Below are 27,242 nucleotides of genomic sequence, written 5' to 3' on the forward strand. Positions count from 1 at the left end.
TCTTTATTGAACAGATGAGAACCAATGACCAGTTTCTCAGAATATATCCACCACAGAAAAAAATCTTGGTCATTGTAGACCCTATTGCTTCTCTACCTCGCTTGGTTTCTCTCATGGTGACAACAGGTGTTTCCAAAGCATTTCTGAACCACTTAGTCAGCATCCATTGGGCTGCTAAGACCATCCAAGTGGCAGCTCTGGTGCTACTCATCATTGGCTTTGATGATTGATCGTAATTCACTGACTAAACTTGAAGTTGTGCATAAATAATTTCATTTATCTGTGGACAAGACTATTGTTTGGCTCTGTAATTAAGTACATACTGGGGGAAAAAAATCTTTCAGTTTGCTGTACGTAGATTTAATTCATCGTAAAATTATTTCCTAGTAGCAACTTTGGGGCTAATGGAGCTTAAATCAATGAGGAAGCTTTGATTTCTAGTTGAGCCACTGTCTTGCTTGCCTAACCTGTGCACTGGACAGGTGCCATGGAGAGGATGTTCTAAAAATGGTCAACCACAAATAACTACTGTTAAGCCTATGAGTACTCTGAGCACCATTGGTGATGGCAAACACCATTTATTCACATTGGACTGCTAAGTCCAGGGAAATAATATTCTTCTAAAGAAGTGCCAAATTGAATGTTGCATTTTGTTTTATTTAATTGACTTGTTTTGTTTTAACAGTGAAAGAGGTAAACCTCCAAGATATAAAAGAGGACCCAGAATGTGATCCAGAGGAGAACAGCATACTTTTTATGGGCATTCTGATAAAAGCCCTGGCAAAGCTGAAAAAGATTCCTGAAACAATCAAAGGTATTAAAGAACGCTTCAATCAAGAACTGGAACAGATTGTGAAAAGGTCCACAACCCAGGTCGCAGATCATGCTTATCAACGAGGTGAAGTTGTCTCACAAGAGAATCAACCTAGGTAATAGTGCGATAACTGAGAAATGGGAAGGGGCCCAGAAATTTTGGCAGTCATCATACTAATACTTTGTGAAATACACATTAGTCTGTAAAAAGTTGCGGTCATGTTTTCAGCATATTTTGCAAACCATTGCTCAAAATATTTGTTTTACGTTCTAAGCTTACTTTCATAAAAAAACTGGTAGGGATTGTTGTTTGTGACTGTTATTTCTTTGACACAGTGACATGTTTGACCACAGTGCCTTATCATTTAGTACTTAAGTCATGATTGATCAAAAAATTTCATGCTGCCAGTAGCTTTTCAGGAAATGTTCCCAAATACCATGACAGTGTCAGCAAACGGCATTTCAAGTTTGCTTTCTGCTGGAATAACTTCTTGCTGTACTAAATCTGGCTTTGATTGCTCCAACACAAGCAAATTGTGCATGGATCTGAGTTTAATTGATTTCTCCAGCTTTACATCTTCATTTTGAAGAGTTGCATCATGTGACTGATCGTCTCCACTCCCTTGAAATCAATTCACGTAGGGGCTCTTGTAGTGCAATGTCCTTCTCTCTGAGCCAGAAAGACAGGTTTCAAGACTCACCTGATCCAGAGGTGTATCATAACAACATCTCTGAACAGATTGATTAAAAAATTTGAGAGACGGTGATTGGAGACGGACAACCACAAACTACCAGGTAGGTGTTGATAATGTGATGTATGACATGGTTCTTCGTATAGGTACTTGTGGTTGTGGTTCTGTTCGCTAAGCTGGGAATTTGTGTTGCAGACGTTTCGTCCCCTGTCTAGGTGACATCCTCAGTGCTTGGGAGCCTCCTGTGAAGCGCTTCTGTGATCTTTCCTCCGGCATTTGTAGTGGTTTGAATCTGAAAATGTGTTGCTGGTTAAAACGCAGCAGGTCAGGCAGCATCCAAGGAACAGGGAATTTGACGTTTCGGGCAAAAGCCCTTCATCAGGAATGAGGAAAATGTGTCCAGCAGGCTAAGATAAAAGGTAGGGAGGAGGGACTTGGGGGAGGGGCGATGGAGATGTGATAGGTGGAAGGAGGTCAAGGTGTGGGTGATAGGCCGGAGTGGGGTGGGGGGGCGGAGAGGTCAGGAAGAAAATTGCAGGTTAGGAGGGCGGTGCTGAGTTCGAGGGAATCAACTGAGACAAGGTTGGGGGAGGGGAAATGAGGAAACTAGAGAAATCTGAGTTCATCCCTTGTGGTTGGAGGGTTCCCAGGCGGAAGATGAGGCGCTCTTCCTCCAACCGTCGTGTTGTTATGTTCAGGCGATGGAGGAGTCCAAGGACCTGCATGTCCTCGGTGGAGTGGGAGGGAGAGTTAAAGTGTTGAGCCACGGGGTGGTTGGGTTGGTTGGTCCGGGCGTACCAGAGGTGTTCCCTGAAGCGTTCCGCAAGTAGGCGGCCCGTCTCCCCAATATAGAGGAGGCCACATCGGGTGCAGTGGATGCAATAGATGATGTGTGTGGAGGTGCAGGTGAATTTGTGGCGGATATGGAAGGATCCCTTGGGGCCTTGGAGGGAAGTGAGTGTGGAGGTGTGGGCGCAAGTTTCGCATTTCCTGCGGTTGCAGGGGAAGGTGCCAGGAGTGGAGGTTGGGTTGGTGGGGGTTGTGGACCTGACGAGGGAGTCACGAAGGGAGTGGTCTTTGCGGAACGCTGATAGGGGAGGGGAGGGAAATACATCCCTGGTGGTGGGGTCGGTTTGGAGGTGGCGGAAATGACGGCGGATGATGCGCTGTATACGGAGGTTGGTGGGGCGTTGGATGAGAACCAGTGGGGTTCTGTCCTTGAAACGTCGAATTCCCTGTTCCTTGGATGCTGCCTGACCTGCTGCGTTTTAACCAGCAACACATTTTCAGATTCAAACCACTACAAATGCTGAAGGAAAGACCTCAGGAGGCTTCCAAGCACTGAGGATGTCACCTAGAGTGGGGGCGAAACGTCTGCAACACAAATTCCCAGCTCGGCGAACAGAACCACAACCACAAACACCCGAGCTATAAATCTTCTCGCAAACTTTGAGGCACTTGTGGTGTTTGTAGTGGTAACCCAATATCTGAGCCAGGAAGCCCAGTTTCAACTCCCAAATAATCTGTAAGTGAGTAATGGTACATTTGAACATGTTGATTCGGAAAATGTTTGAAATCCTAAATTCTGGTCAAAACCAAAAGATTTTGAAGATGGAAGTCCAAAATTGCATCCAGTATTGGAACTGATGTTGCAATGGTTTGTATCAGATTTGAAATATCTGGCGATGATCTCCTGTGGACCAGAGATGAATTAAGAAGGCTGAAATTCATATTTCTTCAAAGTTTTTGTAATGTGTCCTGGAAAAGTGTACTGATTTGGATTTTGGGAAAAGATAATATTACGTGGGCTCCTGATAGCCCAAACTGATAGATGGAGAGGGGGTAATAGATGAAGAAGGCAAATGTTGTATTGGCGTTTATTGTTCGAGGGGATTGAGTTTCAGAGCCATGAGGTCACGCTTCAGCTGTACAAGACACTGGTAAGGCAGCACCTGGAGTATTGTGTACAGTTCTGGTCACTCCATTACCAGAAAGATGTGCAAGTTTTGCAATGGGTTCAGAGGAGATTTATTAGGGTGATGCCTGGTATAGAGGGAAGGTCTTAGGAGGAAATACTGAGGGACTTGAGACTGTTTTCTTTCGAGAGAAGAGGTTGAGAGGTGACTTAATCGAGATGTATAAGATAATCAGAGGGTGAGATGGCGTGGATAGTGAGAGCCTTTTCCCTCGGATGGTGAAGGCTAACACAAGGGGACGTCGCTTTAAATTGAGGGGTGATCGATTTAGGGCAGATATCAGGTAGTTTCTTCACTCCAAGTAATAGGGCCATGGAACAGCCTGCCTGCAACAGGAGTAGATTCGCTGACATTTAGGGCATTTAAAAAGACATTGGATATACGTATGGATAATAATGGAATGGCATAGATTGGATCGGCATCAGATGAATTTCACAGTTCAGCGCTACATCAAAGGCTGAAGGGCCTGTACTGTGCTGTTTTGTTCTATGCTCTATATTTCAGAGGGTGGGATATGAGACTGTTGTCAGTTGCTTCCCTGTCACAGAATGACTGCAGAGCAATTTTTATTTTGCTCAAGGGTGAAATGCCAGAGATTGTGGTCCACATTAGTGCTAATGTCACAAGTTAAAAGAGGGATATGGTTGTTGTAGGACTTTTGGGTACGAGCATGAGACTGGCAAGCAGGACATAAGGCATGGACGAGTTGGACCGAAGGGTCTGTTGTACATCTCTATGATTCTGTGACTCTATTATGCAGTGATCGCGGGATATTTCCAATGCTGTGTATCCGTCGGCATATAACTCGGAAAATGAGCAAATGAACACATGGTTAAATACATGATGCAAGGGGCAGGGCTTTGGATTTGTAGAAACCGAGAATAGGTAGAACCTGTATAATGAAGATGAGCAAGACAGGCAGGGAAGATTGCTCATGTTGTTGTGGGATTTAAATGAACCTGCCAGAGAATGGGGAACCTGAGAGCAGCTTTAAATCGAATAAAAATAAAGCTGGTTATGAAAAGTAGGAAGCTCAAAAAACAAGGTTAGTGATGTAACAAAAGCAAAATTAAGAGCAGTCTATCTGACAGCACACAGCATTCGGAACAAAATGTGTCATTTGCTGGCACTAGTAGATATTTTTAAAAAAGGCATAATTGAGTAGGACATGATCTCTGTATAAGAGATCTCCCATTAAAGGCAGAGATGAGGAAAAACATTTCTCAGGACAGTGAAGCTGTGGAATTCTTTGTTATAGAGGACTGTACAAATAGGTTGTTCAGCATTTTCAAAGCCGATGCACAGATTTTAATCGTTTAGAGAATCGAGGATAATGGGGAAAGGCAGGAGAATGGAGGTGAGGATCATGAGATCAAACAAGATTTGATGGGTGAAATGCCAACTTCGGCTTGAACATTATTTGGTCATAATTTCAGTTAACCATGTTTTGCACACCACTGATTACTAATTCCCTCTGTTTATAGAACCAAATTGTCACTTAATTATCCATGAATGAATCAATATATCACCTGTTCCATTAGCCTTTCTGCATTCCTGCTTCAGCTGTACAAGACACTGGTAAGGCAGCACCTGGAGTAAGTGTTCACTCTAGTTTTTTATCAGGCTTCTGGGTGCCACACTTTGTCCTTAGCATTACGGTAGCTTTTGACAATAGCCTTCACCTCCTGTCTCAAATTTAACTCTTCTGCCCATATTTGGATCAAGGCTGCCACAAGGCCAGGAGTTCAGTGGCTCTGGTCGAACCCAAATTGAGTGTCATTGAGCAAATTATTCCTTGCTAAGTGCCTCTTGATAGTATTGTTGACAACCCCTTCTGTCATTTTGATGAGCTATCATAGACTGATAAGGAAGTAATGGTCCAGTTTTGATTTTTTGGTTTTTGAGCTCAGGATATTATTCAACAATTTTTAACCTTTTTCTGGTAGATCCTAGCAGAGCCAGATTGGAGCATTGCTGAAATGTTCCTAGGGTCAATAAGATTACAATTTGCTAAGATCTAAGTGGACAAATTAATGCTTCCCAGTCTTAACAAAATAGCGGTAGTGACGAGGATATAAAGAACTTGGTTAGCCTATTGTGTGGAAACTTGATGAGCTTTACAAATAGAACTGATACTTTATGCATACCTTTACCCTGAAATTTAAATGGGCAGTGAGTGGCTATTTCAGCATTTGGGAAAAATATTTTTTCTGGACAGATTGGGTTAGAAGTCTTTCCCTGTTTGTGTTCTGTGTGGAAATCTACATAGCATATATATTGTTGAAGGAATACCATTTACCAGTGATGGGGAATAAAATATTTTGTAGTAAAATCTGATGATGCTGTGTTTAATGTGACTGTGTAATAGTGTGAGGAATTTTGCAAGCGAAGAATATATTGACTTTGATAAGGAAATAAGTTTTTGAATATATATTTTGTGATAGGATCTCACTTTCAAGAAGTACCCAACCTAGATTTTTCTCACTGTTTTGTCCCCAGAATCTCAAGTCTTACTGTTCTGATGTAGTTAAATACTTAGGATGTTACTTCACAGGTGCTGAATTTGCTGCGTTCACTTGTAAAATTGTTAGACCAAGTCAGAAATGTTTGTAAGCAAGTTTGCAGTATAGCATGGTATGATACAGGAACAGGGCTTGATTTCACCATCAGCAGTTCTGGAGCTAATAGGTTAACTCTTTTCTCTTGGTTTGTGATTTTATTCAGTTCAGTGGTAAATTCAATTGTCATTGGTGTTCTGTGTCATTGTTGGCAAAAAGATTCACGTAATTGCATTAATCATTAACGACAATAGTTATGACTTGTAAATTTCTGCAAGTTTTCCTTCATAACTATTGATTACATGAATCAGGTGAACCCTGTGAAATAGTTTGTTTATTAATTACTAATCTTCTGTTTACTGTAGTAAGGCTAAGTTGATCTGATACGTGTATTTTATGGAAAGTATACTGCATACAGCATAATGAAGTGCTCTGGCTTGTTTGTAACTGATGAAATATTTTCTGCACTTGCCGAATGGAATCTGTCGAGCTTTTTCAGTTAGGTGTTGACAATTTGATTTCCGTCATTTTTCTTGGAAAACAATCTTAATCAGTTCACCACACTCTGCTAGCTGTATTAACACCCATACAATGATAGAATCAGGTTTTGAAATTAATTTTCTAATAAATGTTGAAAATGCATATTTGGAGAGCATACCCTTAATGGTGCAGACATTATCAGCTAAATGGCCTCTTTTTACAGTTGTGTCATTCTGAGAGTTTAAATAGTTGGTCTATTTTAACCCATTTATTAAAACTGCCCAATATCCATTCGGGAAGGATTTCTGGTTTTAATCACCACTCTTTCAGAAAATATATTCCTGCAGCATTCAGATTTTATAACCGTATTAACGATGTTTGTAGCAAAAATGACCTGGGTTGGATAATATGCAAATGGAAAGTGGCTATTTGTACTTTGTTAACAGCTAGCTTATTTATTAATTTTACAATGATTTTGTTTCTAGGTTACTGCTGGAGCTTCTCGAGTTATTGTTTGAAAAATTCTATGCTGTAGCTGCTGCCCACAAAATTGTTCTTGGCTATCTTCACCAAATGGTTGTATCACCTTCGAGTACAAATGTGAGTGAGATCAAACTGTACGACATGGCAGAAGTCTGGGCGAGGATCCAGAGTGTCCTCCAGGTAAATCTAGGGCAATTGTGGTTCTCCTATTAAAGATGTACCATTAATCACTTGAGTGCTGTTTTCTTGAATCTTGCTTGAATGCTTCTGCTGGCAGTGTATCATGCCCCCAGATTCTCCATGTAACTCAATATGTTCTTCCTGTTTTAGATGTTAGTGAAATACCCTTCTGAATGCCTTGATTGAATCTGCCTTCACTACACTCCCTTGGGCAGTGCATCTAGATGTTCACACTGTCTGTAATTTTTCTCTTGTCTCATTTGTTTGTTTTGGCAATTATTTTTAAATCAGTACTGTCTCATTTTTGACCATGTCACATCACATTTTTATTCTGTTCTCTTACACATAACATTGCACAACTTCGCAGAAACATATTGATGGCTTTTAAGTGAACTTTTTCAAGATGAACTGTCAGTTTAATATATCTTCTAGTTCCTTTGTCTCATGTGTTTGTAGATTAAATAAGACTTACTTGGCAAATACTTACTTGGCAAGTACAAAAACCACTGTACACCAAACCATTGACCATGTATGTTGCAATATGGGAGTGGATAGAGCTTGAGACAAGTCATGTGAAAAAACTTTGAATATTTTTGAGTGAATGGTTTTATGTCTTGAGTATCCCTCTATTCAAGTGCTATAGACTTCTATGCTTAAGTAGAGTAAATAAGACATTGCACAGAAGGTGATGAGTTCAAACAGTGGCTACAAGTTGAATTTGATTTCAGTATTTGCTGGAAAGGTCACTGTTATCTGGAATATATTTGTAACAAATACGCCAGTGAATATTGCTAATTTTATCTCCTTAAGTAGTGGTGAAATCTTTTTGCTCCTTCATAAGTACTGCATATGAAATGGCTGCTTCAAAAGCTTATGTTTTTGAACTTGTATGCTGGGTGTCTGTGACTGTTGTGTTTTAAGGTTGCCAGACAAAGCAGTGTGTAAAGGTCAGTCTGGCACAATGAATACTGCTAATGGGGACCCATTCAAGATGGCAACGGGGTAGTAGGTTGCATTTGGACTCCTGAGGCCAGGACTCGTCCACTTTTAGTTATTGGTCCTTTTCTTTGTTTTTTTTAATGAGCTTACCTTCTGATTTAAGAATGGTGGCAATGTGGGTCAAGCACATTCCTGATGAAGGGCTTATGCCCGAAACATCGAATTTCCTATTCCTTGGATGCTGCCTGACCTGCTGTGCTTTAACCAGCAACACATTTTCAACAAGCACAAACCTGTGATGAGTTTTTGGATTCCTGGCACTAGAGCCAAACCTGAGCCCAGTCTGAGATCCAATACCATTGTTGGCTGCATCAGCCAAGTCAGACGGCAGCATAGACTCGAGTCAGCTGTGGTGGAATTGAATTTGGGCCCAGTGCAGATCAATGGCATCAGTGGTGGTGGCATTAGCGAGGTCAGCCCAGCAAGGATTCATGGTGGGCTCATGATGCTGAAGAATGGCGACTCTGTTTCAGCAGCGGCAGTGTGGTAAAGGAACTCAAAGCTGGCTGACTGCTTTGTATATGTGTTGGTCTCAGCATCTGAGTTGGGGAGCGCCTACATCCAGGACCGCGGGTGAGCTTTTGAGCTGAGTTGAACTTTGTTTATTTTCTGCCTTTACTTTCTATGCTTGGATTTATTTTCTGTGTTTGAAGATGGCGCCAGAGAGTGATGACACTATACAACACTTCCACTGTATTTGCAACAAAATACATGTGACAATAATACATTGTATCAAATCAGAAACATAAAACAGTTACTGGAAAATCTCAGCATGTCTGGCAGCATCTGTGAAGAGAAAAAAAAGTTAACGTTTCAGGTCCAGTGACCCTTCCTGAAATCAAATTAGGCTGTGTCTGAAAAATTCCTTTACATTTTTATTGAACAAAGGGAAATATTCAACTTCTAACCAAGTCTCAAATTCTCCAATATAGGATCAGACACTTTAAGAATGTGTTAGAAACTGAAACAATGCTTTTGATGACATTGACTCACTCTCTCGGCGGAGCAGGTAACGGCTGTCTGGTGGTGTTTTTTGAAGTCGCGGGTATAGTCCAGTTAGTGTTTTTTAACAGTTAAAATTTAAAGTTATTTTTAAGCGCCTAGCGGACCTGGAAGCTGGTGTCGCGCTAGGTTACCTGGGAAGGGTTTTTTCTTATAAGCACGCAGGTGAGGAACCCGAGGCACTACAGGGGTAGAGCCTCCCGCCCGCCGCCCCCCTCTAACCTAATAATAAGACCCGTTGTGGTAAGCAGGTAAGTTCTGCATTTTGCTTGTTTGTTTCTTTAGATCTATTTTTTAAAGTTTACCTTTTAGAGGGATGGCAGCGAAGGCAGTGCAATGTTCCTCTTGCAACATGTATGAGGTGAGGGAAGTCATTAGTGTCCCTGCTGATTACACTTGCAAGAAGTGCACCCATCTCCAGCTCCTCCAAGACCGTGTTAGGGAACTGGAGCTGGAGTTGGATGAACTGCGGATCATTCGGGAGGCAGAGGTGGTCATAGATCAGAGCTTTAGGGAAGTAGTTACTCCGAAAGTTATAGAGAGATGGGTGACAGTGATGGGGGAGTGGGAGGAAGCAGCCAGTGCAGGGACCCCCTGCGGTCATTCCCCTCAAGAACAAGTATACTGTTTTGGATACTTGTGGGGGGGATGACTTACCAGGGGTAAGCAATGAGGTTCAGGCCTCTGGCACGGAGCCTGGCCCCGTTGCTCAGAAGGGAAGGGTGGAGAAAGGTAGAGCGATAGTTCTTGGGGACTCAAAAGTGAGGGGCACAGATAGGCGGTTTTGTGGGGGCGACAGAGACTCACGATTGGTATGTTGCCTCCCAGGTGCAAGGGTACGTGATGTCTCTGATCGTGTTTTCCGGGTCCTTAAGGGGGAGGGGGAGCAGCCCCAGATTGCGGTCCACGTTGGCACCAACGACATAGGTAGGAAGAGGGGTGAGGATGTCAGGCAGGCTTTCAGGGAGCTAGGTTGGAAGCTCAGAGCTAGAACGAACAGAGTTGTTGTCTCTGGTTTGTTACCCGTGCCACGTGATTGAGAGTCAAGGAATAGGGAGAGAGAACAGTTAAATGCGTGGCTACGGGGATGGTGCAAGAGGGAGGGATTCCGGTTTCTGGACAACTGGGGTTCTTTCTGGGGAAGGTGGGACCTCTATTAACAGGATGGTCTAAACCTGAACCTGTGGGGCACCAATATCCTTGGGGGGAGGTTTGCTCGTGCTCTTTGGGAGGGTTTAAACTATGCAGGGGCATGGGAACCTGGACAGTAGCTTTATGGTACAGGACCTTGAGTGTAGGGAGGTTAGGAACAAGGCATCGATCTCGAAGGAGGGTGCCTGTAGACAGAAAGGTGGCTTGAAGTGTGTATACTTCAATGCCAGAAGTATAAGAAATAAGGTAGGTGAACTTGCAGTGTGGGTTGGTACCTGGGACTTCGATGTTGTGGCCATTACAGAGACGTGGGTAGAACAGGGGCAGGAATGGCTGTTGCAGGTTCCAGGGTTTAAATGTTTTCGCAGGGTCAGAGATGGGGGTAAAAGAGGGGGTGGTGTGGCATTGCTTGTCAAGGATAGTATTACAGCGGTGGAAAGGATGATGGAGGAAGACTTGCCATGTGAGGTAGTTTGGGCTGAGGTTAGAAATAGGAAAGGTGAGGTCACCCTGTTAGGAGTTTTCTACAGGCCTCCCAATAGTCCGAGAGAAGTAGAGGAAAGTATTGCGAGGATGATTCGGGAGAAGAGTGAAAGTAGCAGGGTGGTTGTTATGGGGGACTTTAACTTCCCAGATATTGACTGGGAAAGCTATAGCTTGAGTTCGTTAGATGGGTCGGTGTTTGTCCAATTTATGCAGGAGGGTTTCCTGACACAATATGTAGACAGGCCAACAAGAGGTGAGGCTATACTGGATTTGGTTCTAGGTAATGAACCAGGCCAGGTGTTAGACTTGGACATAGGTGAGCACTTCGGGGACAGTGACCACAACTCGGTGACTTTTACTTTTGTGATGGAGAGGGATAAGTGTGCACTGCAGGGCAAGAGTTATAGCTGGGGGCAGGGAAATTATGATAGGGTGAGGCATGAGTTAGGATGCGTGGATTGGAAAAATAGGCTTCAAGGGAAGAACATAAATGATATGTGGAGATTGTTCAAGGAACAGCTATTGGGTGTCCTTGATAAGTATGTACCAGTCAGGCAGGGAGTCAAGGGTCTTGTGAGGGAGCTGTGTTTTAATAAGGAATTGGAATCCCTTGTGAAAGGGAAGAGGGCGGCCTATGTAAAGATGAGACGTGAAGGTTCAGTTGGGGCGATTGACAGTTATAAGGTAGCCAGGAAGGATCTAAAGAGCAAGCTAAGAGCAGCGAGAAGAGGACATGAAAAGTCCTTAGTTGGTAGGATTAGGGAAAACCCAAAGGCTTTCTATAGGTACGTCAGGAATAAAAGGATGACTAGGGTAGGTATCGGTCCAGTCAAGGATAGTAGTGGGAAGTTGTGCGTGGAGGCGGAGGCGATTGGAGAGACGCTAAATCAATACTTTTCGTCAGTATTCACTCAGGAACAGGACACTATTGCTGATGCGAATATTGAGTCACAAATGATTAGAATGGATGGCCTTGAGGTATGTAGGGAAGAGGTCTGGGGAATACTGGAAAGGATGAAAATAGATAAGTACTGGGCCTGATGGCATTTATCCTAGGATCCTCTGGGAAGCTAGGGAGGAGATAACAGAGCCATTGGCCTTGATCTTTATGTCGTCATTGTCTATGGGAATAGTGCCAGAAGACTGGAGGATAGCGAATGTGGTCCCCTTGTTCAAGAAGGGGAGTAGGGATAGCCCGAGTAACTATAGGCCAGTGAGTCTCACTTCTGTTGTGGGCAAAGTCTTAGAGAGAATTGTAAGGGATAGGATTTATGAACATCTGGATAGGAATAATGTGATCAAGGATAGTCAGCATGGTTTTGTGAAGGGCAGGTCGTGCCTCACAAACCTTATTGAGTTCTTTGAGAAGGTGACGAAGGAGGTGGACGAGGGTAAAGCAGTAGATGTTGTGTATATGGATTTTAGCAAGGCATTCGATAAGGTACCCCATGTTAGGCTAATGCAAAAACTACGGAGGTATGGCATTGAGGGTGCATTAGAGGTTTGGATTAGGAATTGGCTGGCTGGAAGGAGACAGAAGGTAGTAGTTGATGGAATAGGTTCATCTTGGAGTGCAGTTATTAGCGGTGTTCCACAAGGGTCTGTTTTGGGACCATTGTTGTTTGTCATTTTTATAAATGACCTAGAGGAGGGGCTTGAATGCTGGGTGAACAAGTTTGTGGATGACACGAAAGTCGGTGGAGTTGTGGACAGCGAAGAAGGATGTGGCAGGTTACAGCGGGATATAGATAAGTTGCAGAGCTGGGCAGAAAGGTGGCAAATGGAGTTCAATGTAGCTAAGTGTGAAGTCATTCACTTTGGTAGGAGTAACAAGAAGATGGATTACTGGGCTAATGGTAGGCTACTTGGTAGTGTGGATGAGCAGAGGGATCTTGGTGCCCATGTACACAGATCTCTGAAAGTTGCCACCCAGGTAAATAGTGCTGTGAAGAAGGCATATGGTGTACTGGGCTTTATTGGTAGAGGAATTGAGTTCCAGAGTCCTGAGGTCATGTTGCAGTTGTATAAGACTCTGGTGCGGCCTCATCTGGAGTATTGTGTGCAGTTTTGGTCGCCATACTATAGGAAGGATGTGGAGGCATTGGAACGAGTGCAGAGGAGGTTTACCAGGATGTTGCCTGGCATGGTAGGAAGATCGTATGAGGAAAGGCTGAGGCACTTGGGGCTGTTCTCATTGGAGAAAAGAAGGTTTGGGGAGATTTTATAGAGGTGTACAAGATGATTAGGGGTTTAGATAGGGTAGACACTGAGAACCTTTTTCTGTTAATGGAGGCAGCTGTTACTAGGGGACACAGCTTTAAATTAAGTGGTGGTAGGTATAGGACAGATGTTAGGGGTAGATTCTTTACTCAGCAGGTTGTGAGTTCATGGAATGGCCTGCCAGTAGCAGTGGTGAACTCTCCCTCTTTATGGTCATTTAAGCTGGCATTGGATAAGCATATGGAGGTTATTGGGCTAGTGTAGGTTAGGTAGACTTTGGTCGGTGCAACATCGAGGGCCGAAGGGCCTGTACTGCGCTGTATTTTTCTATGTTCTATGTTCCTGGAATTTGCTATTGATGTACATGGTTCTGGAAACCTTTGATTTTTATCCAACACAAAGAATGACTTCGCCCTGATAAGACCATAAGGCATGAGCGCAGAATTGAGGCCATCAAGTCTGCTCTGCCATTCAATCATGTTACAAAGTTTGTCAACCCCATTTTCCCACAACAATCAAGAACGTATCTATCTCAGTCTTTAAATATACTCAATGACCTGACCTCCATATTTTTCTGTGGAAATGGATCCCATAGATTCACCACTGTCTGATTAGTTTGGATGAGATTACCCACAATATAGAAACAGGCCTTTCGGCCCAACCAGTCCACACCGACCCTCCCGAAGAATAACCCACCCAGACCCATTCCCCGACCCTATATTTACCCCTGACTAATGCACCTAACACTTTGGGCAATTTAGCATGGTCAATTCACCTAACCTGCACATCTTTGGACTGTGGGAGGAAACTGGAGCACCTCGAGGAAATCCATGCAGACACTGGGAGCATGTGCAAACTCCACACAGGCAGTTACCCGAGGCTGGAACCGAACCTGGGTCCCTGGTGATATGAAACCTCTGCTAACCACTGTGCAGCCCAGTCTGGCTGAAAAAATTTCTCTTCATCTTCGTTCTAAAGGATCTTTCCTTTAGTCTAAAGATGTACGCTCAGGACCTAGTCTCTCTTGCTAATGGAAACATTTCCTCAACATCCACTCTGTCCAGGTCTTTCAGTATTCTACAAGTTTCAATTAGATCCCCCTTGATCCTTCTAAACTGCATGAATGTAGACCCAGAGTCCTCATATGTTCAGCCTTTCTTTCCTGTGATCATTCTTGTGCACGTCTTCTGGACCTGTTCCAAGGCCAGTACATCCTTAGTGAGATATGGGGCTCAAAATTGCTCACAATACTCCAAATGTGGTCTGACTACAGCCTCTTAAGGCCTCAGAAATACATCCCTGCTTTTATATTATAGCCTTCTTGAAATAAATGCCAACAATAACTATTGACTCAACCTGCAAGTTTACTTGAAGAGAACCCTGGGCTAGAATTCCCAAGGTCTTTGCACTTCTTCAGATTGCTGAATTTTCACCCTATTTAGAAAATAGTCCATGCTTCTATTCTATATACCCAAGTGCATGACCTCACATTTTCCATGTTTTATTTCATCTGCCACTTTTTTGCACACTCCCTTAACCTGTCTAAATCCTTCTGCAGCTGAAAATATGTTGCTGGAAAAGCACAGCAGGTCAGGCAGCACCTAAGGAGCAGGAGAATCGACGTTTCGGGCATGAGCCCTTCTTCAGGAACCCGAAACGTCATGCCCGAAACGTCGATTCTCCTGCTCCTTGGATGCTGCCTGACCTGCTGCGCTTTTCCAGCAACATATTTTTCAACTCTGATCTCCAGCATCTGCAGTCCTCACTTTCTCCTAAATCTTTCTGCAGCCTCCCTACTTTCTCAGTACGACCTGCCCCTCAATTTTATCTTTGTATCATCTGCAAACTGAATTAGAATGTCCTCAGTTTCTTTATCCAGATTGTAAATGTATAAAGTGTAAAGTTGTGGTTCCAAAACTGACCCTTGCAGAACACTACCAGTCACCAGTTGCCATACTGAGAAAGACCCTTTTATCCCCATTCTCTGGTTATCTGACAGAAAGCAATCTTCTATCCATGCTAGTTCCTTGCCTCTGACACCATGGGTTCTTATCTTTTTCAACAGCTTCCTTTGCAAAACCTTGTCAAAGGCCTTAGAGAAACATAGAAGATTGGAGATGCAAGAGGCCATTCGGCCCTTTAGGCCAGCTTTGCCGTCCATCACAATCATGGCTGATCGTCCAATCTAATCTTGCTTTTGCTCCATAACCTTTGATTCCATTCACCTTACATGCTATATCTAGCTGCCTCTTGAATACATTCAATGTTTTGGCATCAGCAACCTCCTGTGGTAATGAATTCCACGGGCTCTCACTTTTTGGGTGAAGAAATGTCCCCTCAACTCTGTCTTAAATGGTCTACCCCGAAAGCTCAGACTGTGACCTGTGGATCTGGATGCACCCATCATCCTCCTTTCATCAACCCTATCTAGTCCTGTTATAACTGTAAAAGTCTCTATGCCATGTTCCCCTTCCTTCATCTGAACTCCAGTGAAAACAGTCCTAACCTAGTCAATCTCTACTCGTACGTCAGTCCCGTCATCCCCAGAATCAACCATGGCCCTGTATGACTGTGGCAACATGTTCCTGCTCCCGTAAGTCCAAGAAGATAACACATACAATGCTTGGTTAGACCAAGGAGAGTCAAACAAATGTGTCAGCATTGACCTCCCCTTGATAAAACCATGCTGACTTTGCTCAATTTTACTGTAAACTTACAAGCGCTCAGAAATCTCATCCTTTACAATGGACTCGAATCTTAGAAGCGGTTGAGGATAGGCTAATTAGCCTGTAACTTCCCATATGATATTATTCCATGTTTGATATTTTGTCTTAGATGTTTAGCAGTCTGGGATGGAGTGTGCGCTCAGTGAATGAGCAATATATATACTTGGAGAAACATTATGGGATTCCCTCTGATGACTGGCTCTGTATATCTCCGGCTCAGTCTACCCATCAGTGCTATGAGATTGTTAAATTCAGAACTTTAATAATATTTCATGGTTTGGAGTATTTACTGACATGGAATTAAAATCAATTTGCCGATTAACCATTCGTCACCATTACTGGGAAAAGGAGGTGTCGAAACTATATAAAATTGCTTGATAACTGGCTGCATTATGCCAACAGATCAAATGATTGCCCTGCCGAAGTATTTCAACAGTTAATGACAGGACACACCTGTTTCAAATGAACAGCTAACACCAAATATCACATGGAACAGTGAAACTACTCCTAGCCAGAAAGCGAGCTGCAGACCTGCTGACTGCAAAAGTGAAATCATGTCATGGATGAACAGATCTAAAGGGTCATTAATAATGCTGAAAATGTGTTGCTGGAAAAGCGCAGCAGGTCTGGCAGCATCCAAGCAACAGGAGATTCGACGTTTCGGGCATAAGCCCTTCTTAAGGAATCATTCCTGTAGAAGGGCTTATGTCCGATACGTCGAATCTCCTGTTCCTTGGATGCTGCCTGACCTGCTGCGCTTTTCCAGCAACACATTTTCAGCTCTGATCTCCAGTATCTGCAGTCCTCACCTTCTCCTTGGTCATTAATAATGACACACCACAAGCTGAACAAACAGAAAACCCTCTGAGAATAGAACTTCTGGATTCTTCGACAGCAGAAATCCAGAGAACCACACTGCACAAGAATTGAATTCTGGACACATCCAGAGGTTGTTGCTATCGGTTGGAATTGTTACTAAATTCCATTATTAAACGAGCAATACCCAAGTAAGTTTTTGAGGTTAACTTGTGTACTTGAGAGGTCTTATTTTGATTGCAACATGCAAGAAAGTTCAAATAACTGTTTCGGTATTGGAGTGTCTGTGATGATTCTTAATAAGTAGCTGAATTAAAGGTAGCTTGTATTGCATTTAAATGTAGAGTGTATATTTCATTTGTTTCTAATAAATACAGTGCTGTACAAACTCAGCAAGTCTACCAGCATCTTAATTCTATTTCAAACTGAAAAGAGATAAATATTACAGGGCTCTAAGCTGTTGAGAAGGGTGGTGAAAAACAAATGATGGTCAGAACTAAGTTAGAGGGTAAGGAGCACAAATTGACAAAGACTTTTGTTTTGCTTTTATTAACAGCTAATATTTATTCTGTATAAAGGCTGTGAACCAGTCTTTATTACTACCATGGCCACTTCTTTTGCCTTTTGTTCCCATGACATGTCTGACATGCAATGATAAAGTTGTACGTTCAGTTTGAAAGGGAGAAATGTGGGTCTAAGAAATCTGTTCTAAACTTAACTAATAGTAATTATAATTATATGAAGACAAACCTAGCTGAAGTGACCTTGGAAATTAAGTATGGCATAGTGATGCAGTGGTCAGCTTTTAAAGAAATATTTAAAAGCTTACAGCAAACACTTATTCAAATAAGAAAGAAAGATGAAGTGTTTTTAGCCATGGATGATGCACTCTTCTCAAAGCAGAGGTAAATGGTTGGTATCAGATTGTAGGAAAGACTGTACAAATTGAATTTCGACTTTTGTTTAAACAAGAAAATAATTACCAGTGAATCTTTAGAGGAACTGATGGTGGAAAAGAAAGAAGTGGTTGTAGTGTTTATGGAAAGCCGCCCCCCCACCCTCCCAGTCATGTTTAACAATAACCTGAAAAGTACATCTAGAATTTGATGACTTTTCATGGTCCTCTGGGTTGTTTGTTACTGAAATTGATTTGCTGACATCCAGAAACAGGTGAGTTTTTCCAGTATGAAAGGGCCATAAACCTCCAACTCTTACCATTTCTGACTCTGCCTCAACAATCCTAAAAGCTTTGCTCAATGTTTAGACAGTCATTTGAATTTCTGTAACCAGCTGATATTAGATCTTATGTTGTCTAGTGAGAGTTCAAGTCACAGATAGTGTCAGCTAGTCTTTATTGCAGCTTTATTTTTCAGTACAGCTTTATTTCTCAGAACAATGAGGCACACCAAAAGCTTCAGAATGTCTTAACTTATACAGTTTAGACTTACACTACACATGTTTCCCCCCCCCCCTTGATTTACTATTGATCAGTGTCACCAAGTTAACCTTTAGTAACTGGTTCTATGGTACAGCACCCTATACATTTCAAACTTGCCTCAGTAACTTCAATGTATTCTGAAGTAAGCTAATCATATCATTGAAGGACAAAGAGGTGGACAGTCCTGTGGTCCACCCCGGTCCTTCGTGATGTTTCCCACACTCTCTTTTCACAATGAATGCTGTATTTAAGTAACGCTTGCCAGCTGCAGCATGTTAACTGCCTATCACTTTCGGAGCTTTTAAATTCTTTCTTATCGGAAATACGGAAGAGTATTATTTTTTGATCAGTTCCAACAAAATTGTGTAGTTACAACTAATGTTAGAAATCTTTAGCTAACAAGGTGTGTCTTGATGTGTTCATTCAATTCACATTCCTTTATAATTTCTGTAACTATGATTCATTTTTCCCTGTAATGATATGGGGGGGGGGGGGGGGGTCGGGGTTGCTATTACTGACCGAAACTGGTTTGTATCTTTTTTTTGTCTACCGATGGATCAGATTACTTGAGAATCTACATGTATGATTATCTGAAGAATCTTAACTAAAACCTGCTATTAGTGTTGTAACAGATTCATTAAATAATTCCAGAGAAACAATTCATTGATGTGAAATATTCTTATCTATGCCTTATGCTAAAGGAACTCTAGCTGCGTATTCTACCTTAGTCCAGCAACCTTGAATCTACAGTGCTACTATTGTTCTACTTGGGAAGACTATGTTAAGCAAATACTTTCTCAGGTTCTCTTAACTACTGTCAGCCATATTCTGCTGCATTAGCCATGGGCAGCCAATTGGTCATTTTGTGCTGCCCAGTCATGGGCAGTCCTAACAGCAGATAAACCAGTTTTCATTGAACTGTTGATTTCATTTCTAAAGAAACCAAATGGTTAAAAAGCTATTTCTATTCAGAAAGTGTCCAAACAAGTCCATATCTCCCAGTTTTTCGTGTAGTCGACATATATAAATGTGCATTGCCAACAATGGAAAGAATAGAAGAGTAATGCATTAGTTAAATAGACGGAGAATGCAGAAAACAGTAATGCAGAGGAATCCACAAGTCCTGAGAAAGGAACCACTAAGGTTTTCTCCAGGTAAAGCAGGTGATGAGAAGGTAATTGAATGCTGTTTATATTTGCAATTGCACTTCATAGAGTCATGGAGATATTCAGCATGGCATCTGACTCAGTGGGCCAGCTAGTCCATGCCGACCATATATCCGAGATCAATCTTGTTCCATTTGACTGATATCCCTCTAAACCTTTTCTATTCATATTCAAAAGACATCCAGATGCCTTTTAAATATTGTAATTGTATCAGTCTCCGCCACCACCTCTGGCAGCTCATTCCATACATGCACCACCCTCTGCACAAAAAGTTGTCTCTTTGGTCCCTTTTAACTTTTCGTCTTTCACCTGAAACTTATGTCGTCTAGTTTTGGCTTCCCTCCACCCCGGGAAAAATGTTTATCCTCTTTACCCTATTGATGCAACTCATGATTTTATTCACTGTAAACGAAGAAGGTTTTGTCACAGTTGTATATAGCAATGGTGAGACTAAATTTTGAGTGCTGTGTACAGTTTTGACACATTATTTACGAAAATACTTGATTGCATTGGGTGTGTCCAGAGAAGGTAATTCTGCCTCCTGTAGCAAAGGGAAAATGCCTGGAGTAGAACAATCAATGGGTATCCCATCCCAACAAACCAAAAGGACCATTTCAGTCGACCCTCTGAACGGGGGCCATTGAGCTGTTTAACACCTTTGGAGAAAGGACAGCTAAAGATTTGGAAAAACATTGTCTGCTTAACAGGCAGTCTGCCTTATTTTTGTAGCCCAGAAATTAATACGAAGGGTTTTTATGCTTTCCTGGGATATGAGCATTGCTGGCTGTGCCAACATGTATTTTCCATCACTAGATACCCTTGGGAAAGTATTGATGAGCTGCCTTTTTGAACCATTGTGGTCCATTTGGTTTTGGTAGACCCACAGTGCTATTGTAGAGAGCGTTCCAGTATTGCAGTTCTGTATTAGCAGCTTATTATAAATAAGTTTATTGTCGGTAGCTACCCCACGTCATTCTGCTGGCTTCCAGGTCTACTCTTGCTCTGTTTGTACAGAGACCCAAGGAAAGTCTGTGTCGCAATCGCCTTGCAGTTGTTCCACTGGTGGCGGAATTGCATCGTATGTTGCAGGTGGACATAGTCAGGTTGGCAAAGAATAGAAAAGTCGAGCATAGCGTGTTGGATGGAAAGCGAATGCAAGTGTGAACTAAATGGAAAGCTGTTGATGTATTTGGAGAAAGGGAGTATATAACTCCTTGTAAGTGAGTGATTGCTGAACACAACTGGAGTTCTAGAGATGTTAATGCAGGATGAGCAGTGAAATACATCTGATTTCAAATCCCAACATACGAAGTTATGAAACTGGTATCAGTAGGTCTAGTAATTTCTAAATCAATACAAAAATACAAGTGCTTCATCTGCTGAAGGAGAGAAATCTGCCACCCTTGCCTGGCCTGTCTGACACACAACTTGAGTTCGCTGATAGCTACAAAATATCCCAAGACACTGTTCAAAGTGGTGCAAGGAATTCTGATATCATGTCCAATAGGCGTCTCCCAACCAGCATCTAGACCAAGTAAATGCTAAATACTGCAGATGGTGGAAATCTGAAACAACAGAGAATGCTGGAGAAAGTCAGCTGGTCTGGCAGTATCTGTGGAGAGAGAAACAGTTCTTGTCTGGTGTGACTTCTTCAGAACCTACAACCTAAAGCAAGTCATCTCGTCAGTTATTTCACTGCCGTTGATAAGGGCTTGCTGTGTGTCTGACCTTAAAATCAACTACATTTCAAGAGTATCTCATGCATTAGAAAACCATTTGGAGCGCTCCAAGATCAGATAATGCAATATATGGATACAGATGCTTTTTTCTAATTGTTTGTTTGTACCTGAGTCCCATCACATTTATATTGGGCCAACTGTACTCCTTTTGTGTTAAACTGTCTGTGGTTCAAAAAATATGCGAATTACAGTACAAACCAATCACAGGATGTCTTTGTAACACTTGAATATGCATTTAACTTCAGTTAAACGCTTCACACTTCACACTTCATCTCTGTATACCTCGACACGGTCCTGTTCCCCTTAGTTCAAGAACTCCCCACCTACGTTCGGGACACCACCCACTCCCTCACCTTCTCCATGGTTTTCGCTTCCCAGGTCCCCAACGCCTTATCTTCACCATGAATATCCAGTCCCTGTACACCTCCAGCCCCCATCACAAAGCACTCAAAGCGCTCCGCTTCTTCCTTTCCTGCCGTACCAACCAGTACCCTTCCACTGACCCCCCTCCTTCGACTGACTGAACTGGTCCTCACTCTGAACAACTTCTCTTTCCAATCCTCCCACTTCCTCCAAACCAAAGGAGTAGCCATGGGCACCCGCATGGGCCCCAACTATGCCTGCCTCTTCATAGAATATGTGGAACAGTCCATCTTCCGCAGCTACACTGGCACCACCCCGCACCTTTTCCTCCGCTACATCGATGACTGTATCTGCGCTGCCTCGTGCTCTCACGAGGAGGTTGAACAGTTCATGCACTTTACTAACACCTTCCACCCCGACCTCAAATTTACCTGGACCGTCTCAGACTCCTCCCTCCCCTTCCTAGACCTCTCCATTTCTATCTCGGGCAACCGAATCAACATGGACACATTTACTATAAACCGACCAACTCCCACAGCTACCTAGACTACATCTCCTCCCACCTGCCCCCTGTAAAAACGCCATCCCATATTCCCAATTCCTTCGTCTCTGCCGCATCCGCTCTCAGGAGGACCAGTTACAATACCGAACAACCCAGGTGGCCTCCTTCTTCAAAGACCGCAATTTCCCTCCCAGACGTGATCAATGATGCTCTCCACCACATCTCCTCCACTTCCCACTCCTCTGCCCTTGAGCCCCGCCGCTCCAATTGCCACCAGGACAGAACCCCACTGGTCCTCACCTACCACCCCACCAACCTCCATATACGTTGTGTCACCTGTCGTCATTTCCACCACCTCCAAACGGACTCCACCACCAGGGATATATTTCCCTCCCCTCCCCATCAGCGTTCCGAAAAGACCACTCCCTCGTCAGGTCCACACCCCTCACCAACCCAACCTCCCACTCCCAGCACCTTCCCCTGCAACCGCAAGAAATGCAAAACTTGCGCCCACACTTCCCCTCTTACTTGGCCCCAAGGGATCCTTCCATATCCACCATAAATTCACCTGCACTTCCACACACATCATTTACTGCATACGCTGCACCCGACGTGGCCTCCTCTATATTGGGGAGATGGGCCGCCTACTTGCAGAACGTTTCAGAGAACACCTCTGGGACACCTGGACCAACCAACCCAACCATCCTGTGGCTTAACACTTCAACTTCCCCTCCCACTCCACCAAGGACATGCAGGTCCTTTGACTCCTCCATGGCCAGACCATAGCAACATGACGGCTGGAGGAAGAGCACCTCATCTTCCGCCTAGGAACCCTCCAACCACAAGGGATGAACTCGGAGAGCTCATGACGAAGGAGACCAGAATTGCACGCAGTATTCCAACAGTGGCCTCACCAATGTCCTGTACAGCCGCAACATGACCCCTCAACTCCTGCATTCAATACTCTTACTAATAAAGGAAAGCATACCAAACGCTTCCTTCACGATCCTATCTACCTGCAACTCCACTTTCAAGGAGCTATGAACCTGCACTCCCTAGGACCTTACCATTCAGTGTATTAGTCCTGCTAAGATTTGCTTTCCCAAAATGCAGATCTTGCATTTAGCTGAATTAAACTCCATCTGCCACTTCTCAGCCCAGTATTTCCTTGATTTTATCTCTTTTCAATTGCAAATTGACATTTTTTTGCACTTTGGTTCTCAGTTTTTCAAGATATCCTTTCTGTATTTTTTTAAATTGACACCTTTTTGGTAAGGAAAGTTTTTTTTTCCAAAGGATCTTGGCAAGTTCTGCTTATTCTGATCAGCCATATTTGTATCAATCTGTTGATTAGCACCAGGCAACTGCGAGGCAAATTGACAGTCTCTCAGTAGTGTTCTGTGATAGCATGCATTATTCTTTTTAAATCTGCTTAAGGTAGTATAAGAATTGAGTCAGTATCTGTGCAATGGTCACAGCTAGTATTTAAATATACAAGTAATGACTCAGTGAAAAGTCTGCTGTTTCACGATACAAGGTCCTTTACCAAGGTGTACTTTAAAATTGTTTTTGAGAATTGGTTTGCTTTGATAATTTTAGTTATATTTTCTTTCATTCTGTATGTGGATAACATGCTGTGATTTAATCTGTCTGTGACTTGCTATTCCATACCTTGTTATACTATCCAGTGCTAGTCAGTTTGGACCATTCAGTGCCATTAATTTAGGTAGGGCTGGATGAAACTTTGCTGCTGTTAATCAAGTTTTTCTAAAGAGTGCACCGTACTGCAAGTTCTTGGGAAGGTTCCTTTTATCATTTGGGAGTTTGGGATGATTATTTGCTTATTGCCAATTGCTAATTGGCTATCTCATTGAACTTGCTGTGTGATATTGTCTGGGGATTCTTCAGATATTTATTTTGAAGAATGCACTACTAAAAATCTCAAATGTTATATCCATCTTTTGCTAACATTAATAAACAAGGAATGAACATATATCATCTAAGATATTTGATTAAGATTTGGACAAAAAGAGAGCTGAATAAATTGGATTAGTTGAATGCTCTGTAAATTCTGCCTGTGAAATCACATGCAGAATTTCACAAATGCCTTCTAACTGATGGATTTATCAAATAGAAGTCTTCAACTCTGGAATAGCAATGTAGGTAGAAGTTTGCAGCTGACAATATTACTCAGTGCACTTTTCTCTGTGGAGTTAATGTTGGAGGCAGAGTAAACTGGCTTCCAATGGACCAACCATGAAAATAAAATTTATAAATTGGTTTCTGCTTAAACAGCATAATCTCAACTTCCCACTTTGTTAATAAAACAAAATGACTGAGTGAGTGGCAACACTAAATTGCTCACGATCCACCACCCAAGCAATACTGCTGCTGATAGTTTAAAATTTTTAAATGTAGCATCATGTTAGTATTTCATTTAATATAATATCTGTCTTCTTTGAGCCTCTTTTCGGCAACTTGCTTGTATCGAAGTGTGACTTGCAGGGAAAAAAAATCCTTTCTTGGCCTGAAGATTTAAGATCAAGCAGACCTGTAGCAAATTTTGTTGACGAAATTCATCGGTGGATAATAACGAGACATGCGGAGATGTAAATTTCTGTAACATTGATTAAACGTTAGGGCCAAATACTGTCATAGAGATATACAACACAGAAACAGGCTAACTGAACCAGGTCAGCCAGATAGCCTAAATCATTCTAGTCTCATTTGCAAACGTTTGGTCCATATCCCTCTAAATCCACTTGCCTTTTAAATGTTGTAATTGTACCTTCTTCCAACACTTTCTATGGAAACTCATACCATACACCCATCTCCCTCTGTGTGTAAAAAGTTCCTCAAGTTAATTTCTCTAAAATTTGTCCAAAGTCTAAGACTCTTCTGATTGTCCCATTTCTGCTCCGCTTAATACTTTAGAAAGCATTGATCAAGTTACCCTTCAACTTCTTACTTTCAGTGCATTCTAAAGCATTCATCCTGGAATTGCTGATGCATCTGTTCACAATACTATTTATCGGAGTACCCTCTGCATGGTCATTGCAGAGATGAAGCCCTGTTTACACAGTGAAGACACCATTCATATTGTTTTGTGGCACTACCAGTCTGCTCAGTGAGATAGACGTGGAACAGAGCAAGCAACTTAAGACCGAGCATCAGTGAGTCACTGTGGGCCAGCAGCAGTTGCACAATTGCATTTGGTCATTATCTGCAACTTCATGCCTGAGCAAATTCTCCAGTCTACCATTATCATCAAGCCAGGAGAAAACCCTGGTTCAATGAAGAATGCAGGAGAACATGTCCTGAGCAGCATCAGGCATACCTAAAAATAAGGTGTCAGCTTAGTGACACAGAAGCTACGTGAAAAAGACTGGACTAAGAAATACTGCAACGAAAAGATCAGATCTAATTTGGGCAGTCCTGACACCTTCAGTTATGAGTGATCATGGGCAATTAAATGCTAACAGAACGTGCAGGCTTCATAAATGGTCCCTTATTAATTTATGGCAGAGCATAAAATACCATGGCTATTTGCCTTATCTATGCCTCCCATTGTTTTATAAACCAGCCTCCAACACCCAGGGAGAAAAAAGCTTCAGAGTATTTCACCTCTTCCTACAGCTCAAACTCTCTAATTCCAGCAAGGTTCTTGTAAAACTTGACTGAATCCTTCTAAATTTAACAACAACTTTGCTATAGCAGGGAGACTAGAATTGAACGCAGCATTCTAGAAGGGGCCTCGTCAGTGTCCTGTGCAGTCACAACATGATGTCTCAACTTCTGTACTCAGTACACTGATCAGCGTGCCAAGTGCCTTCTTCACCCTGTCTACCTATGACTCCATATTTGACTTTCAAGGAATTATAAACCTGCACCCCTCAGTCTCATTGTTTGGCAACACTCCCTGGGACCCTACCGTGAACTGTATACGTCCTGCCCTGGTTTGTCTTACCAAAATGTGACACCTTTGATTTATCTCAATCAAATTCCATTTGCCACTCATCGTATCAAGAAATTGCTGAACTCCTCTGTATGCTGCAAAGCTCTGACGATAGTACAGCAATTACTGAAGAGATGTACTATCAAACTGACATAGTCCGACATTCCTCAGCCTGTAATCAGTGATGGGCAAGTTATTGGAAGCTCTTCCCAAGGAAAATCTAAGGCTTCATTTGGGTTAATCAATAAGAGATGTGTGGGTTTAAACAAGTCAGATCGTGTCTGCCACATTGGGAAGCATTTTCTAATGACGTAACAAAGAAGTTCATTAAAATATCACGTTTAACATTGCACATGTAGACTGTGCACACAAGAAACTTCATTAGAAAATGAAATCCTGTGGAATTAAATGCAAGCCTTGAATTGAACTTGAAATTGACTGTGTCACAATGTGAAGGCTAGTAGTGGATGGCAGGCATTCTCAGGCTAGGAACTGTTTTGCAGTTGTGCTCCCCAAGGGTCAGCTTTTGGGTGTATTTAATTTTATAAATGGCTGAGTTAAATTAGGAAGTTCCTAGGCAATACATAGGCTTTAGGATGCTGAAATAGCAAAAGCATGGCAGATCCTGTTAAATGTGGAAAAGTAAAGAATTTAAAGAATGGGAAACTGTTATATTTATATTGAGGGGCTTAGGGTGTCCTGGTAAATGCATCAAAGAAAATTGTTCGGCAGGTACAGCAAGCAATTAGGGAAACAAATGCTATATAGTCGTTTATTAAGACTAAGTTGGAATATAATCACAAAAACTCTTCTTGCAGCAGTATAGGGAAAAAACAAAATATTTAAAATTGGTTCTTAGTATATGCAATGTCACTGGTAAGGATTAACATTTTATTGCTATTGAACAAGTAGTATTAAGCTATGTGTAGGTATATCCTTTGTGCAGATTGGTAGAGGGTTCCAGGATTTTGACTCCATGACAATGAATGAATGGCGATGTAATGCTAAGTCTGGATTGTGTCTTATTTGGAGAGTTCTTGCAGGGAACAGTACTTCCATGCTTCTGCTCGATGGACAAAGCAACAATGGAAAATGTTGAAATCTATGTCGGTCTGTACGACTTGGTGGAAAGAGAAACCATGAACATCTCAAGTCCATGTGCAAACTCGCACTAAGTTTCCAGTCATGGATAAGTTGTATGTAGTTGGACACATCCAAAGCTTCGTCAAACTATCCCACTAACAGAAAGATTGTTACTGTACCCTCTCCAAATCCTTCACATGTTGTCTAAAGTATGATGCACGGAAGTGGGCACCGTTTTCTAGTTTAAGGTGAACCAGTGATTTTGTGAAGCTTTTTTCTAGCTTTTGCACCTTATACATCCATTCTAACAGGTTACCCTATTATAGGAAGGATATTGCTTAACTGGAGAGGGTTCAGAAAAGATTTTCCAGGATGTAACTGGTGATGGAAGGTTTGAGATATTAAAAATAGAT

The 27,242-nt window shown here is 42.3% G+C and overlaps 1 protein-coding gene across 1 annotated transcript in view; it reads left to right on the plus strand.

Moving 5' to 3' along the window:
• The window catches only part of exoc4 (exocyst complex component 4), a 582,261-nt gene that overhangs the window by 96,166 nt on the left and 458,853 nt on the right, over window positions 1-27,242 (plus strand). The window contains exons 5-6 of the mRNA XM_060842705.1: window positions 686-929; window positions 7,005-7,182. Coding sequence (XP_060698688.1) covers window positions 686-929; window positions 7,005-7,182 — 422 coding nt within the window. The remainder of the gene's footprint in view (window positions 1-685; window positions 930-7,004; window positions 7,183-27,242) is intronic.

Source organism: Hemiscyllium ocellatum, chromosome 23 (genome assembly GCF_020745735.1).
Source record: "Hemiscyllium ocellatum isolate sHemOce1 chromosome 23, sHemOce1.pat.X.cur, whole genome shotgun sequence".
Lineage (NCBI taxonomy): Eukaryota > Metazoa > Chordata > Chondrichthyes > Orectolobiformes > Hemiscylliidae > Hemiscyllium > Hemiscyllium ocellatum.